The following is a 17,851-nucleotide window of genomic DNA, read 5'->3' as shown; positions in this document are numbered from 1 at the left end:
ATTTCTCCACATGTAGTATAATTTTATTGATTATTAGTAAATTTAGCAAATAGGACCAATTATCAACACATATGCAAAAAAATTATATTAGGTCCAAAAATGAATGAAAACTGTTCTGCTCTCAAAATAAATATCAAACATTTGATGATTTTTCTGTCCAACGGGAAAGAAAATTTCTGGTTTAACTGTCCTCTATTTTAAAAAAATTTTGTATATGTTGTAGGAGACCAAAATATGCCACTCCAAAATATAACTGTAGGAGACCAGAATACACCGCCCCAAAATATGTCTCACTGGCATAAGGATTATTTTGATCTGGTTATTTTGAGAAACTGCATGCAGACACAGGAGAAACTCTGAGAACAGAGTAGAAGTTTCCCTTTGATAAGGAAAATGTACATCCATAAAGGAAACCTCTACTTGTAAGAGTGTCTCCCCCTCTGTACAAGGAAGAGAAGGAAGATGATCACAGAGAGTTTTATCTGCACAACACATCTTACCCTTTTTTTAATGGTGCTTTCCTGGTCACCTCCCCATAACTAGGCCTTCCCTAGACACTTCTTCTGTTTCAGTAGAAAATGGTTATATTTAAGCCTAAGTTCAAAGCTACCTTTTTCAGATATAGTCACTTTTCCTTAGGTATCTCGCATATATACACGAGGTATACATGCCATTAAACTTCTGTTTGCTTTTCCCTTGTTAACTTGTCTTTTGCTATGGGGACCATCCCAACTAAGAACTATGAAAGGTAGAGAGAAAATTATTTTTCCTCCTCTACAACATTCTTTGTGAAGCTAAACTTACACTTTCAATGTATTTTATATTTATACACACGTCTATTACATATGACACATATATGCTCATATTCAGAACATATGTATGAAAGGCAGAAGTGTGCATTAATATATGTCAGGGGCCTAGCACGGTGGCGCATGTCTGTAATTCCAGCACTTTGAGAGCCAAGGCAGGTGGATCATTTGAGGTCAGAAGTTCAAAACTAGCTTAGGCAACATAGCGAGATCCTGTCTCTAAAAAAATAAAATTTAAAAATTAGCCTGGCATGGTGGCATGCACCTGTAGTCCTAGACACTCAGGAGGCTGAGGTTGGAAGAAAACTTGAGCCCAGGACTTCGAAGCTGCAGTAAGCTAGGATCGTGCCACTGGACTCCAGTCTGGAGGACAGAGTAAGACTCTGTCTCTTAAAACAATTGTTAAAAACAAAAACATGTCAGAGTAAAAAAAAGGAAATTTTCACTCCCCACGCATATTCACATTCTTGTATAACCTTAATAAAGAAATGTTAATGTATTAAATAAAAAGTATAAATTGAAATCTTAGAAAATCACCTCTACTCAAACTGTCATTTAATTTAGTTATAATATCCCACTAATTTTAAATGTATTTTGAATAGCATACACATTTCCTTTTTAATAACATTTTTGATTCAGTATTTCTTTTTCCTTTAACCTTTATGAAGTATCATTTAAAAAATTTTGGAGAGGAAATAAATCGCAGGAAAAGGGCCCAGAAATACAAGATTTCCTGTGGAAAGGTTGCCAGTAACAGGAATGGCTGTGGGTTCAAGTTGGAAATGTAAAAATTATTTCCTCTTGAAATGCATCACTACTTATGAGCCTCAATTTTTAATAAACAATTTAAAATTCAAAACAATCTTCTTTCAAGACTGCTAAATGCACTAGTTTCTAAACTAAATCATGAGGTTTCTTTAAAGTGAAAGAAACTATCACCATTTTCAGGGGGGGAAATAGGAAATTGACTGCTAATTTTAGCTGTGCTATAGTTTTATTAAACTAGTCAGAATTCTAGAACACTGAAGAAAATAATAAAATTTTAAAGATCCACGTCAAACTTGCAGATTGTTTTTAAATGGAAATTTTAAAAATTGGTTTACAGTTGAGAAAAGCAATTGTGAAAGATAAGGGAGAAAATATACTACATTTACTTCAGTACAGAAAATGAAATTTGTGTGCTTATTTCACAGATTTTTAATTTGTTTATTTCTTATGGCTTCTGGGAAGGAACCCAGGAAACTTTACCCTTAAAATATGACACCCTGGTATACTGATTACTTTAAATTAAAGGCTTCTGCAAGTCAGCAGATATTGGATGAGGCTTTTTTCTGATATGCCCTATCTACCTTAAGTCTAGATCTGCAAAAGAGAACACAATTGCTATCCCTACCATCCCTGGAAATCTCATTATCTATGCTAGAAAAGAAGACTGTGGAAGGTAACTCACCTAGAAGGATTCCTCCCATAAGATAGTATCTATTTCTCCAGCTCATTCAAATTCCAAGACAATCATTTACAAGTTAATTTCTGTCTCCCAGGCCCATTCATTCTCCCTAATAAACATTTTACTACCTCCTACATTCCCCATCTCCCCCATCGCCTATGAAGAAGGGTATATAAGTATCTGGACCTCACCGAGTTATTGGGTAATCACTCTCCCATGATTTTTGCCCTGTGCACATTAAATAAATTTTGTATGCTTTATTTCCTTATTAATCTGCCTATTGCAACTTCATTTTCAGCAACCTTTCAAAGGGAAAAGGACAGGCTTTCTCTCTTAGAGCCTACATTTTCATTAATTACAATAGTTGTAACTGGTTCAACAAACTTCTGGTCCTGAATACACACAGAAAATAAAAGAAACTGTCCCTGATAAAATAATCCTTAAATACATGCCATGTTCACAAGCTGCTATTTGTGAAGGGATTCAGTCTACCAATAGTCATACTTCAAGATAAATTACTCTTACCAGTTGGAACGCTGATGCATTAGAGTAAAATTCCAGTTTCTGCTGTGTGACTTTGGTCAAGTTAATTCATATCTGAAATTCTGAGGTTCTGCATTTTTGACTTGCAAAATAAAAGTACCTACCAGTTATGGTTAATGAGAAAGAATTTAATTAAATAATAGTATTAAGACAGCTCATGAGTATTCTTACTTATTGAATGAGTTTTATTTACTAGGCAACATGCCAAATGCTGTATGGGTACTACCTAATTCAGTTCCGATGAGATACTGATTATGCAGAGTGTGCTTAGCCAAACACAAAGTTTGTGGGACTAAGAGAAGGGTCCATGCAAAACCACTTTGATTTGTGACTTAAAACCAGAAAAACTGGAAGGAGAACAGTGGGATGGCACAGCAGTGGAACTGTGAGGGTAAGGGAGGAGACCATCCCTCGTATTGTCTTATGCCCAATTTCTGCCTCCAAAGAAAGAAGAAGTAAAATCTAAAAGGCAGAAATGAAATCCACAGGCAGACAGTCCAGCGCCGCACCCTGGGCCTGGTAGTTAAAGATCGACCCCTGACCTAATTGGTTCTGTTATCTATAGATTACAGACATTGTATAGAAATGCACTGTGAAAATCCCTCTTGTTTCGTTCTGACCTAATTACAGGTGCATGCAGCCCCCAGTCACGTACCCCCTGCTTGCTCAATCAATCACGACCCTCTCACACACACCCCCTTACAGTTGTGAGCCCTTAAAAGGGACAGGAATTGCTCTGTCTCAAGAGCTCAGCTCAGCTCTTGAGACAGAAGTCTTGCTGATGCTCCTGGCTGAATAAACCTCTTCCTTCTTTAACTCGGTGTCTGAGGAGTTTTGTCAGTCGCTCGTCCTGCTACAAGGGGAGAGGGCTGGGAACTAATTTTTATAAAGATCTTGATGGTTCAACTTTGGCCAGAATGGCCAGTTCTGTCCCAAATTTTATATAAGAACAAGTATATAAACATAATTTAATATAATTTTAATGAATAGTTCTACAATTTCATAAATTTCCATCTTCGTTACATTTTTGACAATATTATTCCAAATTAACAAGTCAGTTAAAATTCACAACCACATAAAATTTTTTGAAAACTGGAAAAGTGCCTAACAATTTTGCCAAGAGTCTTAGTAAGAATTCTGTGTCACATGTATAGAGTTGTGGGGAATGACCAAAAAAAGATGAGTTTTATATTTAAAAACTAAAATTTGTATGACAGAGAAGAGGAAAGATGACAACATTCCCTATTTTAGCTAAATAACTTGTTTATTTATTGTTATGAAAAACCCAGAACAACATTCTACCAAATTAAATAACATGTTAATTTCAAACATGTTAAATTTGGCATTTCCTTGTCTAGTTTCCTTAGTTCTCATCCATAAAATGATATATTTCTCAAAAGCAGTATCAATGTACTTGGTTGAATATTTAGTTTATTTACTTCTACTACTTTTCAAGCAAAGGAAGAAAAACATTCCATTAAATTTAGGTAGTCAGCAAAAAAGGAAAACCTAATGAATGTTAGAGAAAATTAAAGATTAAATTATTCTTAGACTGAAGCAAGCTACATTTCCACTTACTCAAAATACCTTTCAAGGCTTTCCCAAGAAAGGGATTAATCGGGAAAAACACAGAATCTCTGAAGAATAATTTTAAGAATAGTGTCAGTCTGCTAACACTCTCTTTTGATAGCACACTTTTTTGGTTAAATAAGACACGGCACATGCACTGCTAGAATTCCCCAGAAATGGTCACCATGGGTCACAATTCCTCAGAATTGGTCCCAGTTATTGGGAGAGAAGCAAGATTTGTTGATCCCATTATGACAAATATGTGAGAATGGCCGTGTGATATATAATAATGTTTTGTGATTCTAAATGTCTCAAAATGGAGTCATTTATAACAAGTCACTCAACCCACAGTGAAACTGCTGACTCTTCAAAGTGATAAGCACATGTATGGTGGACTGAGGTGATAAGATGACACCTGCCACGGCCAGGCACCTCAGAGACCCCACAGGAAAGTGAAGCCAAAGGTGGCTGAGATAATGACTATGGACACACTACTGTGGAGAGCCATAAAAACAGCAAGAAACTGACAATGGTTGAGATGCCTGCAGAAGCTTTGCCAGGAGAACTCTGAGGCCTCCTCGCCCTAGAAGCTCTGCCAAGAGATGAGCTGGGACCCCCAACCCCTTGCTGGTCAGTGTTTCCAGGGAAATCCAGGCCTTCCTTGTGCCTCAGTCAGCCTGCAGGCCTCCTGAGCTACTCACCATGGTTTGTTACCCCCATTTTATGTCTGTCTGTGTGTACTGAATATGTTTGCATGATTGTTGGTGTGTGAAAGCCTTGTGATAAACCATGAATTTGAAAGCATTTAATTGGCCATTGAGTCATCGTGAAACCTCCCATCCTCCTCCAATAGCAGTTGGCACAGCTAGGCTGATTGGAACTGTGCTGTCTGAAGAGAGGTGGGTTTACACCTTCACACAGACTCCTAACGTTTTGAAAATCTCCATTCTGGAAACTATTTCTTCTTTTGCAAAAAATCTATATTGTTTCAATTATAAATCCTGTGTAAAACCAAAATGGAAAACTAAAAGATTTAATCTTTTTTTTTTTTTTTTTTTTGAGACGGAGTCTCACTCTGTCACCCAGGCTGGAGGGCAGTGGCGCGATCTCGGCTCACTGCAAGCTCCGCCTCCAGGTTCACGCCATTCTCCTGCCTCAATTTCTGGAATAGCTGGGACTACAGGCACCTGCCACCATGCCCAGCTTACTTATTTTTGTATTTTTAGTAGAGACAGGGTTTCACCGTGTTAGCCAGGATGGCTACGATCTACCGACCTCGTGATCCGCCCACCTCAGCCTCCCAAAGTGCTGGGATTACAGGCGTGAGCCACCGCGCCCGGCCAAGATTTACCTTTTAAAGAGCCTAAAGAAGAGTTTAGGAGGAAAAATAAATTGAATAAAGGGCACTTAGAAAATGACAATGTTTATAACAAACCTTCCCTTTCATTTAAAAGAGAAAGCACTCAAGTTTCTATGTGATTTTTATTATTCTTGGAGCAAAGAAAGATACCTTGTAAAGAGGTAAGACTTAGGGGCAGTTGGTTTGGGTGGCAGCTTTTTTTTTTTCATAGGAGGTAAAAAAACGGGAATACTGAAGAGCATGCTGGCAGAGACAAGACCAGCATCACATATCCTATTTGGTTTAAGGGAAACTACCATCAGGAGGCCCAGGAAATAGGTATTTAACAACACTTTACAAGGAAGCAATGCTATACTTCAGGACACTGTATCTTCACTACACATATTCAAAGACTTGTATATGATGCCACATTCCTGAGAGGTAGAATACCTGGGTCCAGGAACCAAGGGTGAAAGCAGAAATGACGGTGCTTAACATCTGTCGAGGGTTGAATGTGCCCACAAAAAGATATGACAAAGTCCTAACCCCTTGGGGCCTACAAATGTGGCCTTATTTTTGGTTTGTTTGTTTGTTTTGAGATAGGGTCCCACTCTGTTGCCCAGGCTGGTGTGCAGTAGTGCTATCATAATTCACTACAGCCTCAGCCTCTTAGACTCAAGCGATCCTTCCACCTCAGTCTCCCAAATAGGCAGGACTACAGGTGTGTGCCACCAGCACCAGCTAATTTTTTTTTAAGAGGTGAAGTCTCAATATGTTGCCCAGGCTGATCTCAAGTTCCTGGGCTCAAGTGATCCTTCCATCTTGGCCCCAGAAAGTTCTGGGATTTCTGAGCTATCACATTCAGTCTTGACCTTATTTTGAAATAGGGTTTTTGTAGATGTAGCCAAATTAAAATGAGGTCCTGCTGAATTATGATAGGCCCAAATCCAATGATTGGTGCCTCTATAAGAAGAGGGCAATTAGTATATAGAAACACAGAGACAGACACACACAGAGGGGAGAAGACCATGTGAGGACAGGGGCAGAGATTGTAGTTATGCTGCCACAAACCAAGGAATGCCAAGGACTGCTGACAGACACCAAAGGCCAAAAGAGGAAGGAGGAAGCATGGCCTGACAACATCCTGATTTCCAACTTCTGACCTTCAGAACTGTGGCAGAATACATTTCTATTGTTTTAAGCCACCCAGCTTGTGGTAACTTGCTAGGGTAGCACTGGGAAACAAATGCATCATTTCCAATGACTCACTTGGGAAATGTGAGCTTCCAATCCCTGAAACACTCGGTCTGTGAGTTTCCAAGGCACCCACAGCCAAGAAGATCAATCGCCACCTCGGCAAAGCTGCTCCAGCCTAATCATCAGAAGCAGGTAGCACTATTGTTACACAAGGGGAGCCAGAAGGAATATGTATGGCACCCAGGTATCTACTGGGGTCCCTCTTAGTACTTCCTTGCACAAATTTGATGATAAATGGACAACTGCAGCAGTCTGAAAAGGTAGAGTAATCAGAGGATCAAGCCCCTTAGGGACGAAGGTATTGGTCATGCCACAGATTAACCACAGAGACCAGCAGAGGTTCAGATAGAGGGTGAGGCTAATCTACAATGGATAGCAGAAGAGGGAAAACGAGACTCTGTGGCAGCTGTAGACAAGCTGGGGCTGCAAGGGCTATAGCTAATCCTTTTAATTTTTCTCTCCTAAATTATCCCCTCCTCCATCCAGAAAGGAGGTCCACGGGAGTCCTGGAAAAGCCTCTCCCAGTCCCTACACAAAGACATGGGTCTGATGGGTGCCAAGCATGGACTACAGAGGATGCTGAGAGAGCCACTGGCTCGGGTCCTCTCTCAGAAATGATGGGCTCATTGCCCGGCTGCTGTGATCGCTGCGGAAGACATCTCGCGGCTGTTCACTCTCCAGCCTTTGCCGGAGAAAACTATCCCACCAGGATCACACCTCCTCCTAAGGGCAGCCTGCATCCTGATGACCTAACAATGCAGAAATATTTTACATTGTTCCTGGCATCCTTGCTTCAGCTCCCCAGAATCTAGACATGCTGAACATTTGTAAGATGAATTAGTCTAATTAAATAAAGATTAGCTGGATAATTGTACAGTGTTTCATAATCCACACAGACCTAGAGTGGTTTCTCACTTTTGGTGGACTCCAGAATCACCTGGAAAGCTTCTAAAATATCCTGGTATTTGGGCTCCACTTCTCAGAGATTCTGCCTTAAATGATTTTGCATGAGGCTGAGCCTGAGTATTCTCTAAAACCTTTCCAAGATCGTTAATGTGCAGCTAAGTACTGAAAACCACTGACGGATCAGGAAAATTAGTCAGTGGGGAGCGTGTAGAGAAGTGACCCTGAATATTTATCCTCTTTGTACTCTCATTTTCTGCCAACTCATAGTTGCTTGCTTTATCTCACCAAGGGCTGAGGGATCCCAACAGCTTTCCCTGTCGTGTAGGAAGCACTTAGGAATACCAGCCAGAAGATTGCTTTAGTGTGACTGGCACATTCTAGCAGTTTGGTTGGTTATGCTTTGCGCTTACTTCCCTGTCCAGCTGTTTCTGTGTTCCTTACCTTGAAAATCTGTATCCCTTTTGTCTGCCTAGGTTCCTGTTCTTCCGCAGTTCTTGCCTTCAGCAATACACATTGGCCTCCAACCCTGCTCACCTCCAATCCTGAAATTCCTGATCTAATAGCTGGTCCCATCTTTGCAGGATGCCCCATCAACCACCGCGCCCTCCTTTTCCCAGTGCTCCATGGAGGCAAGCAAAATGAGACAGGGGTGACACATTTGCTTCCTGTTCTACTCTAAGTATATGGTACCACAGACAACTTTAGGAGGGTTGACTTTAGTAAATTTCCTAGGAAAATTTCAAATTCATCCATTTCTTCTATTTTTTTATTTGCTAGCAAAGACTCATGTATATACAAAACTAAAATGCTTTAAATAAACTTTCATTCCAGGAAGAGATGACATTTGGAATCTCTTTCATTTACCACTGCCTTCAATTACCAGATGGTAATCTCTATTCAAACTCGGTCTGATTTTCCTATACTTCTCTCAGTCTGGTGAATACTAAGCTACTAATGATTCCTCATGAGAGTTTTATAAAGGCAGAAGAACTTCTGCACCCCCCTTAAATAAACAACCTTATTACTGACAGATTTTTAGTGGCACAGAACGTTTCCCATCTTGTTTACCTATCTGTGACCTCAACTGCAGAAGTATTTCTACCGTTGCTTATTCAAATCATTTTTCATATTTTGCTGCTGTGAGCATACCAAAACCTAATGTTTGCTATAGCTTTTCTTTCAATTACATTTTAAAAGCTATAGTATATGCACTGAAATAATACATATTTAGGGATTATTTTTAAATTGGCTTTTGCCAAAGTTATAAAATAGAGGTTGCTTGCAAAATAATTTTTTGTCTGTGTGTACATTTGCTGTTGGATATGATTATTCAGCTATTTATGGCTGATGTGTCACAGATGCAATAATTTTTTTTAAAGATGCTTAGTGCCGTCTGTCATCTCAGTAATAATTTCAAAGACAAAATTTTGAAGAAGAGAGAAATAAAGGAAAAGAAATGGAGAGTCTTTACAATTGTAAGTCCTGGCTAAACCCTATAAAAGTTAACATTCCAGACCAACGTCCGTCCCTATCTTCTCAAACTGTCTATCCCTGTAATGGCTATTTATTGAAGCAGAGTTTCACCCTGTTGCCCAGGCTGGAGTGCAGTGGCACGATCTTGGCTCACTGCAACTTTTGCCTCCCAGGTTCAAGTAATTCTTGTGCCTCAGCCTCCCGAGTAGCTGGGATTACAGGCACATACCAACACACCTGGCTAATTTTTGTATTTTTAGTAGACACAGGGTTCCACCATGTTGCCTGGGCTGATCTCGAACTCCTGACCTCAGGTGATCCACCTGCCTCAGCCTCCCAAAGTGCTAGGATTATATGCGTGACCCACTGCAACTAGCCCAACATATTTTAGATTAAATTATTCTTCTAACTTGTCTCCAAAGGTCCATTTTTGCCCATTGCTTCTTTTATTCTTCTTCCTTTTCATTACAGAATCTTGGATTACCTACACTGACCCTGTCTATAAATCACAGTTTCTCCAAAGAGAAATAAAAATACCTTCTAATAACTCCTAAAATCATCTCTTCACTGCAATCTTCATCTGTTAAAATGTATTCCTGCCAAGTATGTTTGAGGTACTCACGGTTTTTAAACTATGGTAATTGAATTCAGGGTTTTAAAATAATATGCACGTGGTATGTATTAGTCTGTTTTCACGCTGCTGATAAAGACATATCCAAGACTGGGCAATTTACAAAAGAAAGGGGTCTAATGGACTTACACTTCCACATGACTGGGGAGGCCTCACAATCATAGTGGAAGGTGAAAGGCAAGTCTCACATGGTGGCAGAAAAGAGAAGAGGGCTTGTGCACGGAAACTTCCATTTTTAAAGTCATCAGATCTCATGAAACTTATTCACTATCACTAGAACAGCAGAGGAAAGACCCACCCCCATTATTGAATTACCTCCCACAAGTCCCTCCCACAACACATGGGAATTCAAGATGAGATTTGGGTGGGGACACAGCCAAACCATATCATGGTATAATACAAAATTTTCATTTAGTAGTGAATTTAGATTTCATATGCCTGTCCATTCTTTAGTTATATAGATAGATGGATTTTATTCCCTCTACTCTTCTCATTTTTTATTAGAGCATTGAAATTCCACAGCAAAACCAATGTAGTTCTTGAAAACTCAAAAGAAGAAAAAAATAAAATTCACTATGGTATCATTCAGAGAAACTGATAAAATCTTGTGACACGGCACACATATTTTTTTAGAATGTGGAGGGAAATAATAGACTACAGGACACTCCACAACAATCAAGACTTCTGATCTTTTTTAGGTAGCATTTTATGACCCCAAAATAAGAAATATTCAAGATCTTCCCTCAGAAACACAGCTCACTACAAGAATTTTCTTGCTCATGCTACCCTTGATTTATTCTACTGCAGACGTTGATAGTCACTCTTAGGAAAAACAAAATGACAAAGGAATATATATTTTCTGATCAAAAAGAAAAATTGACGTAAAGAATTTTAAAAGCATCAATTTAACCACCAAATGATACTGAAAACATTTAACATACATATATGCAGGCATAGATATACATGTGTGATATAATTGAGATTAAAGTATAAATTCTGTTTAATAATCTGTATGCATATATTAACTTTTTCTATCTCATAAAATATTTTAGCCATAAAACTGTAATGACTTTAACATAATTTAACTTACTTAAGCAGTTTATTTAACCCAAATTATTTTATCTTTATTTACACCACTCATGTCTTATTTCTCCATTATAAATAATGCTGCAAGTGTATTTGATAAATATTTAAATAATACATTATTTCCTTAATAAACATTCCCAGAAGCAAACATATTAGCTAAATATTTTCAAATTAATTTTAAAATCCCGACTGTTAAAATCACATTTATAAAAGCTTTAATAAAGATAAAATAATTTAAGTATAGCACCCATCAAAAGAAAAACAGTTTACCTTGCGCAAAAAGAACAGGATGAATTTTAAACCCTCCTCCATTTTTCAATCGTTGAGGAAGTTGTTCAAAATGATAACTATCAACGTAGAAGTAAACTTTCAGAGCTTGCCGACTTCCTTCTGCTTGATATGTAAGAGGAACATCTGAAATGATATTTAATAGTATATTACTTCCTAAAATAAGGATATGCTAGATGGTACTTCTGTTAACCTTCAAAAAGAATCCTGAGAATTACTCGACACCAATATATTAAACATGATCATGTTTATCAAGTTGGGATTCAACATACAGCGCTATTCAATGAAAGAGTATTAAATCAGTTCTCATTAGCTAAAGCAATGGATTTGTTACTATATTATAAAAATTCCATAATAGGAAACTTTGTTACACTTTGACATACCAGATGTCTCACTTAACTAAATGAGGTGTTTAGCTATACATGGTTTGGATTCAAAATCTCCCAGGGCAGCTGCTTCATTCATATTTTAGTCAGAATGAGTCCTTGTGGTATACTTCTTAAGTAGTGTGCAACAAATTGAGTACATAGCAACCACTATCAAAATTAGTATGGGTTCTGCAAGCTCTATTCCCTGAGCACCAGATTGGAAATATATTATCCTTTGTTGATGCCCCACAGTCATTAAAAATTGTCCCAACTCTTGTAGCTATTTTCAAAGATCCTAAATTTAATTACTTTAAAAAAAAACCAATCAACTTGAAAACTAAATTTCAGTAGGAGTATTTCACAATGCTATCATAAATCCTCTCCATTTTATGATACTTATCCATGACAAATATTTCTGTCTCATTAGAAGAGAATGTAAAATCATCCTAAAAGGCTGAACAGTCACAATAACCAGTTAAAAATTAAGGACAAACAAATGGAATTGGCATTTAATACATGTTCCTCACCCAGTATTTATAACTTCTAACCTGCTTCTTGAAATAAAACTGTATATAAAAGTAGAGTTCAAGGTTAAATGGCATTTATGATCACAGATTCCAGGCTCCTTATTAAATTTATTTAATTCTGCATATCAATATGGGAAACATTTCATTAATATCTATTTATCTCCTTTATGCCATATAAAGTACTTATTTTATTTTTGTTATTTTTTTAAAATGAAAACACGAAGCATTTGATTTAGGAAAGAGAATGAACAGGTTTCTCACCCAAAGGGTTGAAAATTAATAGCATTTTAAGAATTGGAAAAATCCTTTCTTTCTGGTTTCTAAAATAAAGACTAAAAGAACTATGGACACTAAAGAAAATACAGATTTATAGCTACTAAATATCTGTATCTTCTAGTTCCCCTTTTCACACACTGTCTCGCATATATATTTTAATTTGTGTTAAATTCCATACCCTTCATCTTTGGCATCAATATAGGCAACCTCTATGCTAACAAATGGATAATGTTATTGAAAGAAAAATAGTGATAATGATACAACAGTTAGAGTTTCATATTATAGAACATAGAACAAATAAAGATGTTATATTAGGAATCAAAGAACTAAAACTTAATGAAAATTATAAAGTATATCAATTTAAAGTGAAGTTTAAACTAAGAGCACTAAAACTCCTGGGCTCAAGTGATCCTCCAGCCTTGGCCTCCCAAAGTGCTGAGATTACAGGCATGAGCCGCCACACCCAGCCCATTACCACTTCTTTCAACATCATACTGGAAGTCCTAGCTATTGCAATAAAACAAAACAAGAAAAAAGAAACTATAAAGATTGGGAAAGAAAAACATCAACAACAAAAAAAATGCTCCTGGAACTAATATGCAATTATAGCCAGGTTACAGGATACAGGTTAACATAAAAAAGTCAATTCCTTTCTTACATAACATCAGTGAACAAGTGGAATTTGAAATTAACAACATAATACCATTTACATTAGCACCTCCCCAAAATAAAATACTTAAGTATAACTCTAATAAAACATGTACAAGATCTATATAAGGAAAACTACAAAGCTGATGAAAAAATTTTAAGAACTCAGAAAGACATTTTATGTTCATGGATAGGAAGACTCACTATTGTCAAGGTGTCATTTCTTCCCAGCTTGATCCACAATATCAGTGAAACACCAAGTAAAACCCCAACTGGTTATTTCTTAGATATTGACAAACTAATTCTAAAGTTTATATGGAAAGGCAGAAGACACAAAATAGCCAACATAATATAGAAAAAGAAGAACAAAGTTGGAAGACTGACACTCCCTTAATTTAAGACTTACTATAAAACTACAGTAATCAAGACAGCACGGTATTGACCAAAGAACAGACAAATAGATCAATGAAATGGAACAGAGAGCTCAGAAATAGTCCAACACATATATAGTCAACTGATCTTTGATAAAGGAGCGAAGACAATACAACGGAGCAAAGATAGTCTTTTCAACAAATGTTTCTGGAAGAACTGGACATCTACATGCAAAAACATAAATCTAGACACTCACCTTATATCCTCCACAACAATTAACCCAAAATGAACTATAGACTTAAATATGAAATGCAAAACTATATAACTCCTGCCAAATTACGAAGAGGAAACCTAGATGACCTTCGATATACTGATGACTTTTAGAAAGAACATCAAAGGCACAATCCATGAAAGAAATAATAGATAAGTGAGACCCCATCAAATGTAAAACTTCTGTTCTGCAAAAGACAATGTCAAGAGAACGTGAAAACAAGCAACAGACTGGAAGAAAATATTTGCAAAAGACACATCTGATAAAAGACTGTCATCCAAAATACACAGATAACCCTTCAAACCCAACAGTAAGAAAACAAACAACCCGAGTGTATTAATCCATTCTTTCTTTGCTATAAAAATGTCTAAGAGTGAGTAATTTATAAAGAAAAGAGGTTTAATTGGTTCACGGTTCTATAGGCTGTACAGGAAGCAAGATGCTCACATCTGCTCAGCTTCTGAGGAAGCCTCAGGAAACTTATAACCATGGCAGTAGACAAAAGGGGTAGCAGGCACATCATATGGCAAGAGCAAGAGAGCAAGCGGAGAGGTGCTACACATTTTTAAACAACCAGATCTCATGAGAACTCATTATCATGAAGACAGTACCAAGGGGAAGGCACAACATCATTCATGAGAAATCCACCCCCATGATCCAATCACCTCCACCAGGCCCCACCTCCAACACTGGGGATTACAATTAAGCATGGGATTTGGGTAAGTACACACATCCAAACTACATCACCAATTTTCAAAATGGGCTAAAGACCTCAACAAACAACTCTTTCAAGAAGATATAGAGATGGCAAATAATCATATGAAATGATGCTCTATATCATTTGTTATCAGGGAAATGCAAATTAAAACGGTACTGAGCTACCACTATACACTCATAGAGGGGCCAAAATCCCAAACACTGACAACACCAAATGCTCGCAAGGATGTGGAGCGATAGGAGCACTCATTCATCACTGGAGGGAAAAATGCAGATTTTCCACAAAATAAATATCATTATAGAAAATTTAATCCTTTAGCTAGTTTAGTCCTCTCTCACTAATTAAATAATATGATATGGGGAGTACCTTGTATTTTCCTTATCACTAAAGTGGTTACATTGCCCATTTATGCCTTTGTATTTCTCACCAGACTCCATGCGCATAGCCACTCTGGAAAACAGTCTGGCACTTTCTTGCCAAACTAAGATGCTCTTAACATACGATCCAGGAATCATGGTTCTTGGTATCTATCCAAAAGAGCTGAAAACTTATATCCACATAAAAACCTGCACGTGTGCCTATAGCCACTCTTCATAATTGCCAAAACTTAAAAGCAACCAAGATGTCCTTTGAATGGATAAACTGTGGTACATCCAGCCAATGGAATATTCTTCTGTGCTAAGAGATGAGCTATCAAGCCATGAAAAGACATGAAGGAAGCTTAGATGCATATTATAAGTGAGAGAAGACAATCTGAAAGGCTACATACTGTATGATCCTAACTATATGATGTTCTGAAAAAGGCAAAACTACAGAGAAAGTGAAGAAAATCAGTGGATGCCAGGGGTTGGGTGCAGAGTGGGAGGGAGGAGGAATTAATAGGGATTTTAGGGCAGTAAAAATACTCTGTATGATACTATAATGGTGGATACATGTCAGTACACATTTGTCCAGATTCAGAGAACATACAGCTCCAAGAGTGAATCCTAATGTAAACTATGAACTTTGAGTGATTATGATATAGGTTCATTGATTTTAAGAAATGTACCTCTATGGTGAGGGCTATTGATAGCTGAGGAGGCTGTGCATGTGTAGGGACAGGGGTATGGAAAATCTCTGTACCTTCCTCTCAATTTTGCTGTGAACCTAAAACTACTCTAAAACTATAAAGGCTTTTTAAAAAGTGCATAATACTCACGTGGAGTTGAAAATTGTTGCCTTTTATTTGTGGAAATTTATTAGCTACAAAAACCAAACTTGATAATTAGGACTATATAATATTTAAATGCTTCAAAACCAATATTGCAAGAGGAAAAGGTCTCTGGTAGCATCCTATAGAGGGATTCATCCCACAAAGGAGTTTCAACAGTGCCATCCCCATCCCATCCCTGTAAACATAGCCTCTAACCATTGAATGGGCCCATGAGTTTCAAAATAAGTCTTCGACTAAGAAGCTGTTAGTTTCCTCTGCCTGGGTTGTTCTTCCCTGACTTTTTGCAGAGTTGGGTCTTTCTTATCCTTCAGATCTCAGCTTAAAAGCTACTTCTGCAGAGAATCCTCCACCAGTCACCCCTTGAAGGGCTGCCTCATCTTTTTTCTTTATGCATCTGCTTATTTCCTTCATAGGATTTATCACAGTTTTATCTTTATATTGATTTCTTGTTGATTGCTGATTATTCATTCCTCATTCATTATTGATTCCTAATTCCTTATTCCGAACTAGGCCGTCAGTTCCATGAAGATGGGAACCATGCCTGTCTCATCCATGATGGCATCCACACCTCCAAGCACAATGCCTGGCCCATATAAGGATAGTGGGGACTCAAACATATTCATTTTCCTAATAATGAACTACTATAAAATTACCCATATCACCGTTGAAAAGAAGACCTGCTGTCATTGCATTATTCTCCTAAACTGATGCAGATTTTCCACAAAATAAATTTAATTATAATTTACCATTTAGCTAGTTTATTACTCCTTCACTGATTTGTGTAATAAGACATGAGAAGCACCTTGTACTTCCCTTATTACCAAAGTGGTCAAATTGCCCTTTTACTTCTTTGTATCTCTCATTAGCGTCTAAGCTCCATGCCAAAAAAGCCTTGTTTCATTTGCACACCATGATATCCCTAGAACTTAGTTTAGTAGTTAGCATGCTATATATATTTAATAATTATTTCTTCAATGAAAACAAACTGTTTTTAATCAAGACATTTGAGTTCTACTTGCTTGGCATGCCATAATTCTTCAGAATCTCATTATTCTTTTCATGCAAAAGTGAGATTATAGGTGATGCTATAAATATAGCTTTTGAGAAGAAGCAAAGTAATTAAGTAAGAAGGGTGGATTCAAATACTTACTGAATACTAGCATAGCCATATATGATGCTAGAGTCTTTCAAATACATTATCTTATTTAAGTACCTCAACCCTGTGAGTTAGGGAAAGCTACAGTTCTCATGCTTAAAGATAAGAATGGAGCCAAGATTTGGACTTGGATTTCTTGACTTCAAAGCCAGTGGTATCTTTACACCTTCATGCGTCCCCACTCTCTGTACTTAGTCCTCCCACAAAGGTATGCAGTCAACTAGTCTCCATTCCAGTGATATGGAATTAATTAGTGAATCTGACTTCTCTGCATCTAAGTAACAGGAAGATCAAACTACATGCAATGCATAATAAAGCTTCATTTCCTTACACCACTTAAATAAGATGTGATGACCTTTGATTACAGAATAATTTTATTTCCTGCATCAACTTAAAATAAGAATTATATTCCTATCTTCACTCTTTTTAGTGTTCAATAGTGCAGCATTGGAACCAGCCCCTCACTAGGGAACTATTTTCAGAAGTTGAGGTTACACTTTGAAGAGATACATTAAAATGTATTGCCAAATATATTCAGAATGCCTGTATCTGTTATAGTGACATCTACATTTACATACTATTATTACTTACATGGGCTCAATTATTTTTTATATTTAGTATGTGTTTCAAAGTTAAATCTTTCACAGTAGATAATAAGCAAGTATTTTATCAAGCTTATGATATTGGTTCTTCTCCTTCTTGTTCAACAGACCATTTGCCAATAATGTCATAGAATCATGGAAAACAGTACTCCTGTGAACTTATAGTTCCTCAGGCAAAACTTTAAACAACATATTGGGTTATATCATGAAAATAGAGTTCTCTCTGCTTGCAGCAAAACTATGCCCACATTATTCAAGTAAATGAAAATATATCCTATTCTATACATATCCACAGAAAACCACACAATTTACTCAAATAATATTATCCTTATCAAATAATACCCTCTGCCAG

The 17,851-nt window shown here is 37.2% G+C and overlaps 1 protein-coding gene across 1 annotated transcript in view; it reads right to left on the bottom strand.

Moving 5' to 3' along the window:
* The window catches only part of PREX2 (phosphatidylinositol-3,4,5-trisphosphate dependent Rac exchange factor 2), a 283,235-nt gene that overhangs the window by 82,789 nt on the left and 182,595 nt on the right, over positions 1–17,851 (bottom strand). The window contains exon 34 of the mRNA XM_005563489.5: positions 11,331–11,474. Coding sequence (XP_005563546.1) covers positions 11,331–11,474 — 144 coding nt within the window. The remainder of the gene's footprint in view (positions 1–11,330; positions 11,475–17,851) is intronic.

The sequence above is a fragment of the Macaca fascicularis genome, chromosome 8 (assembly GCF_037993035.2).
Source record: "Macaca fascicularis isolate 582-1 chromosome 8, T2T-MFA8v1.1".
Lineage (NCBI taxonomy): Eukaryota > Metazoa > Chordata > Mammalia > Primates > Cercopithecidae > Macaca > Macaca fascicularis.
Note: the sequence above shows the minus strand (reverse complement) of the source record. Positions and strands in the feature narration are given on the sequence as shown.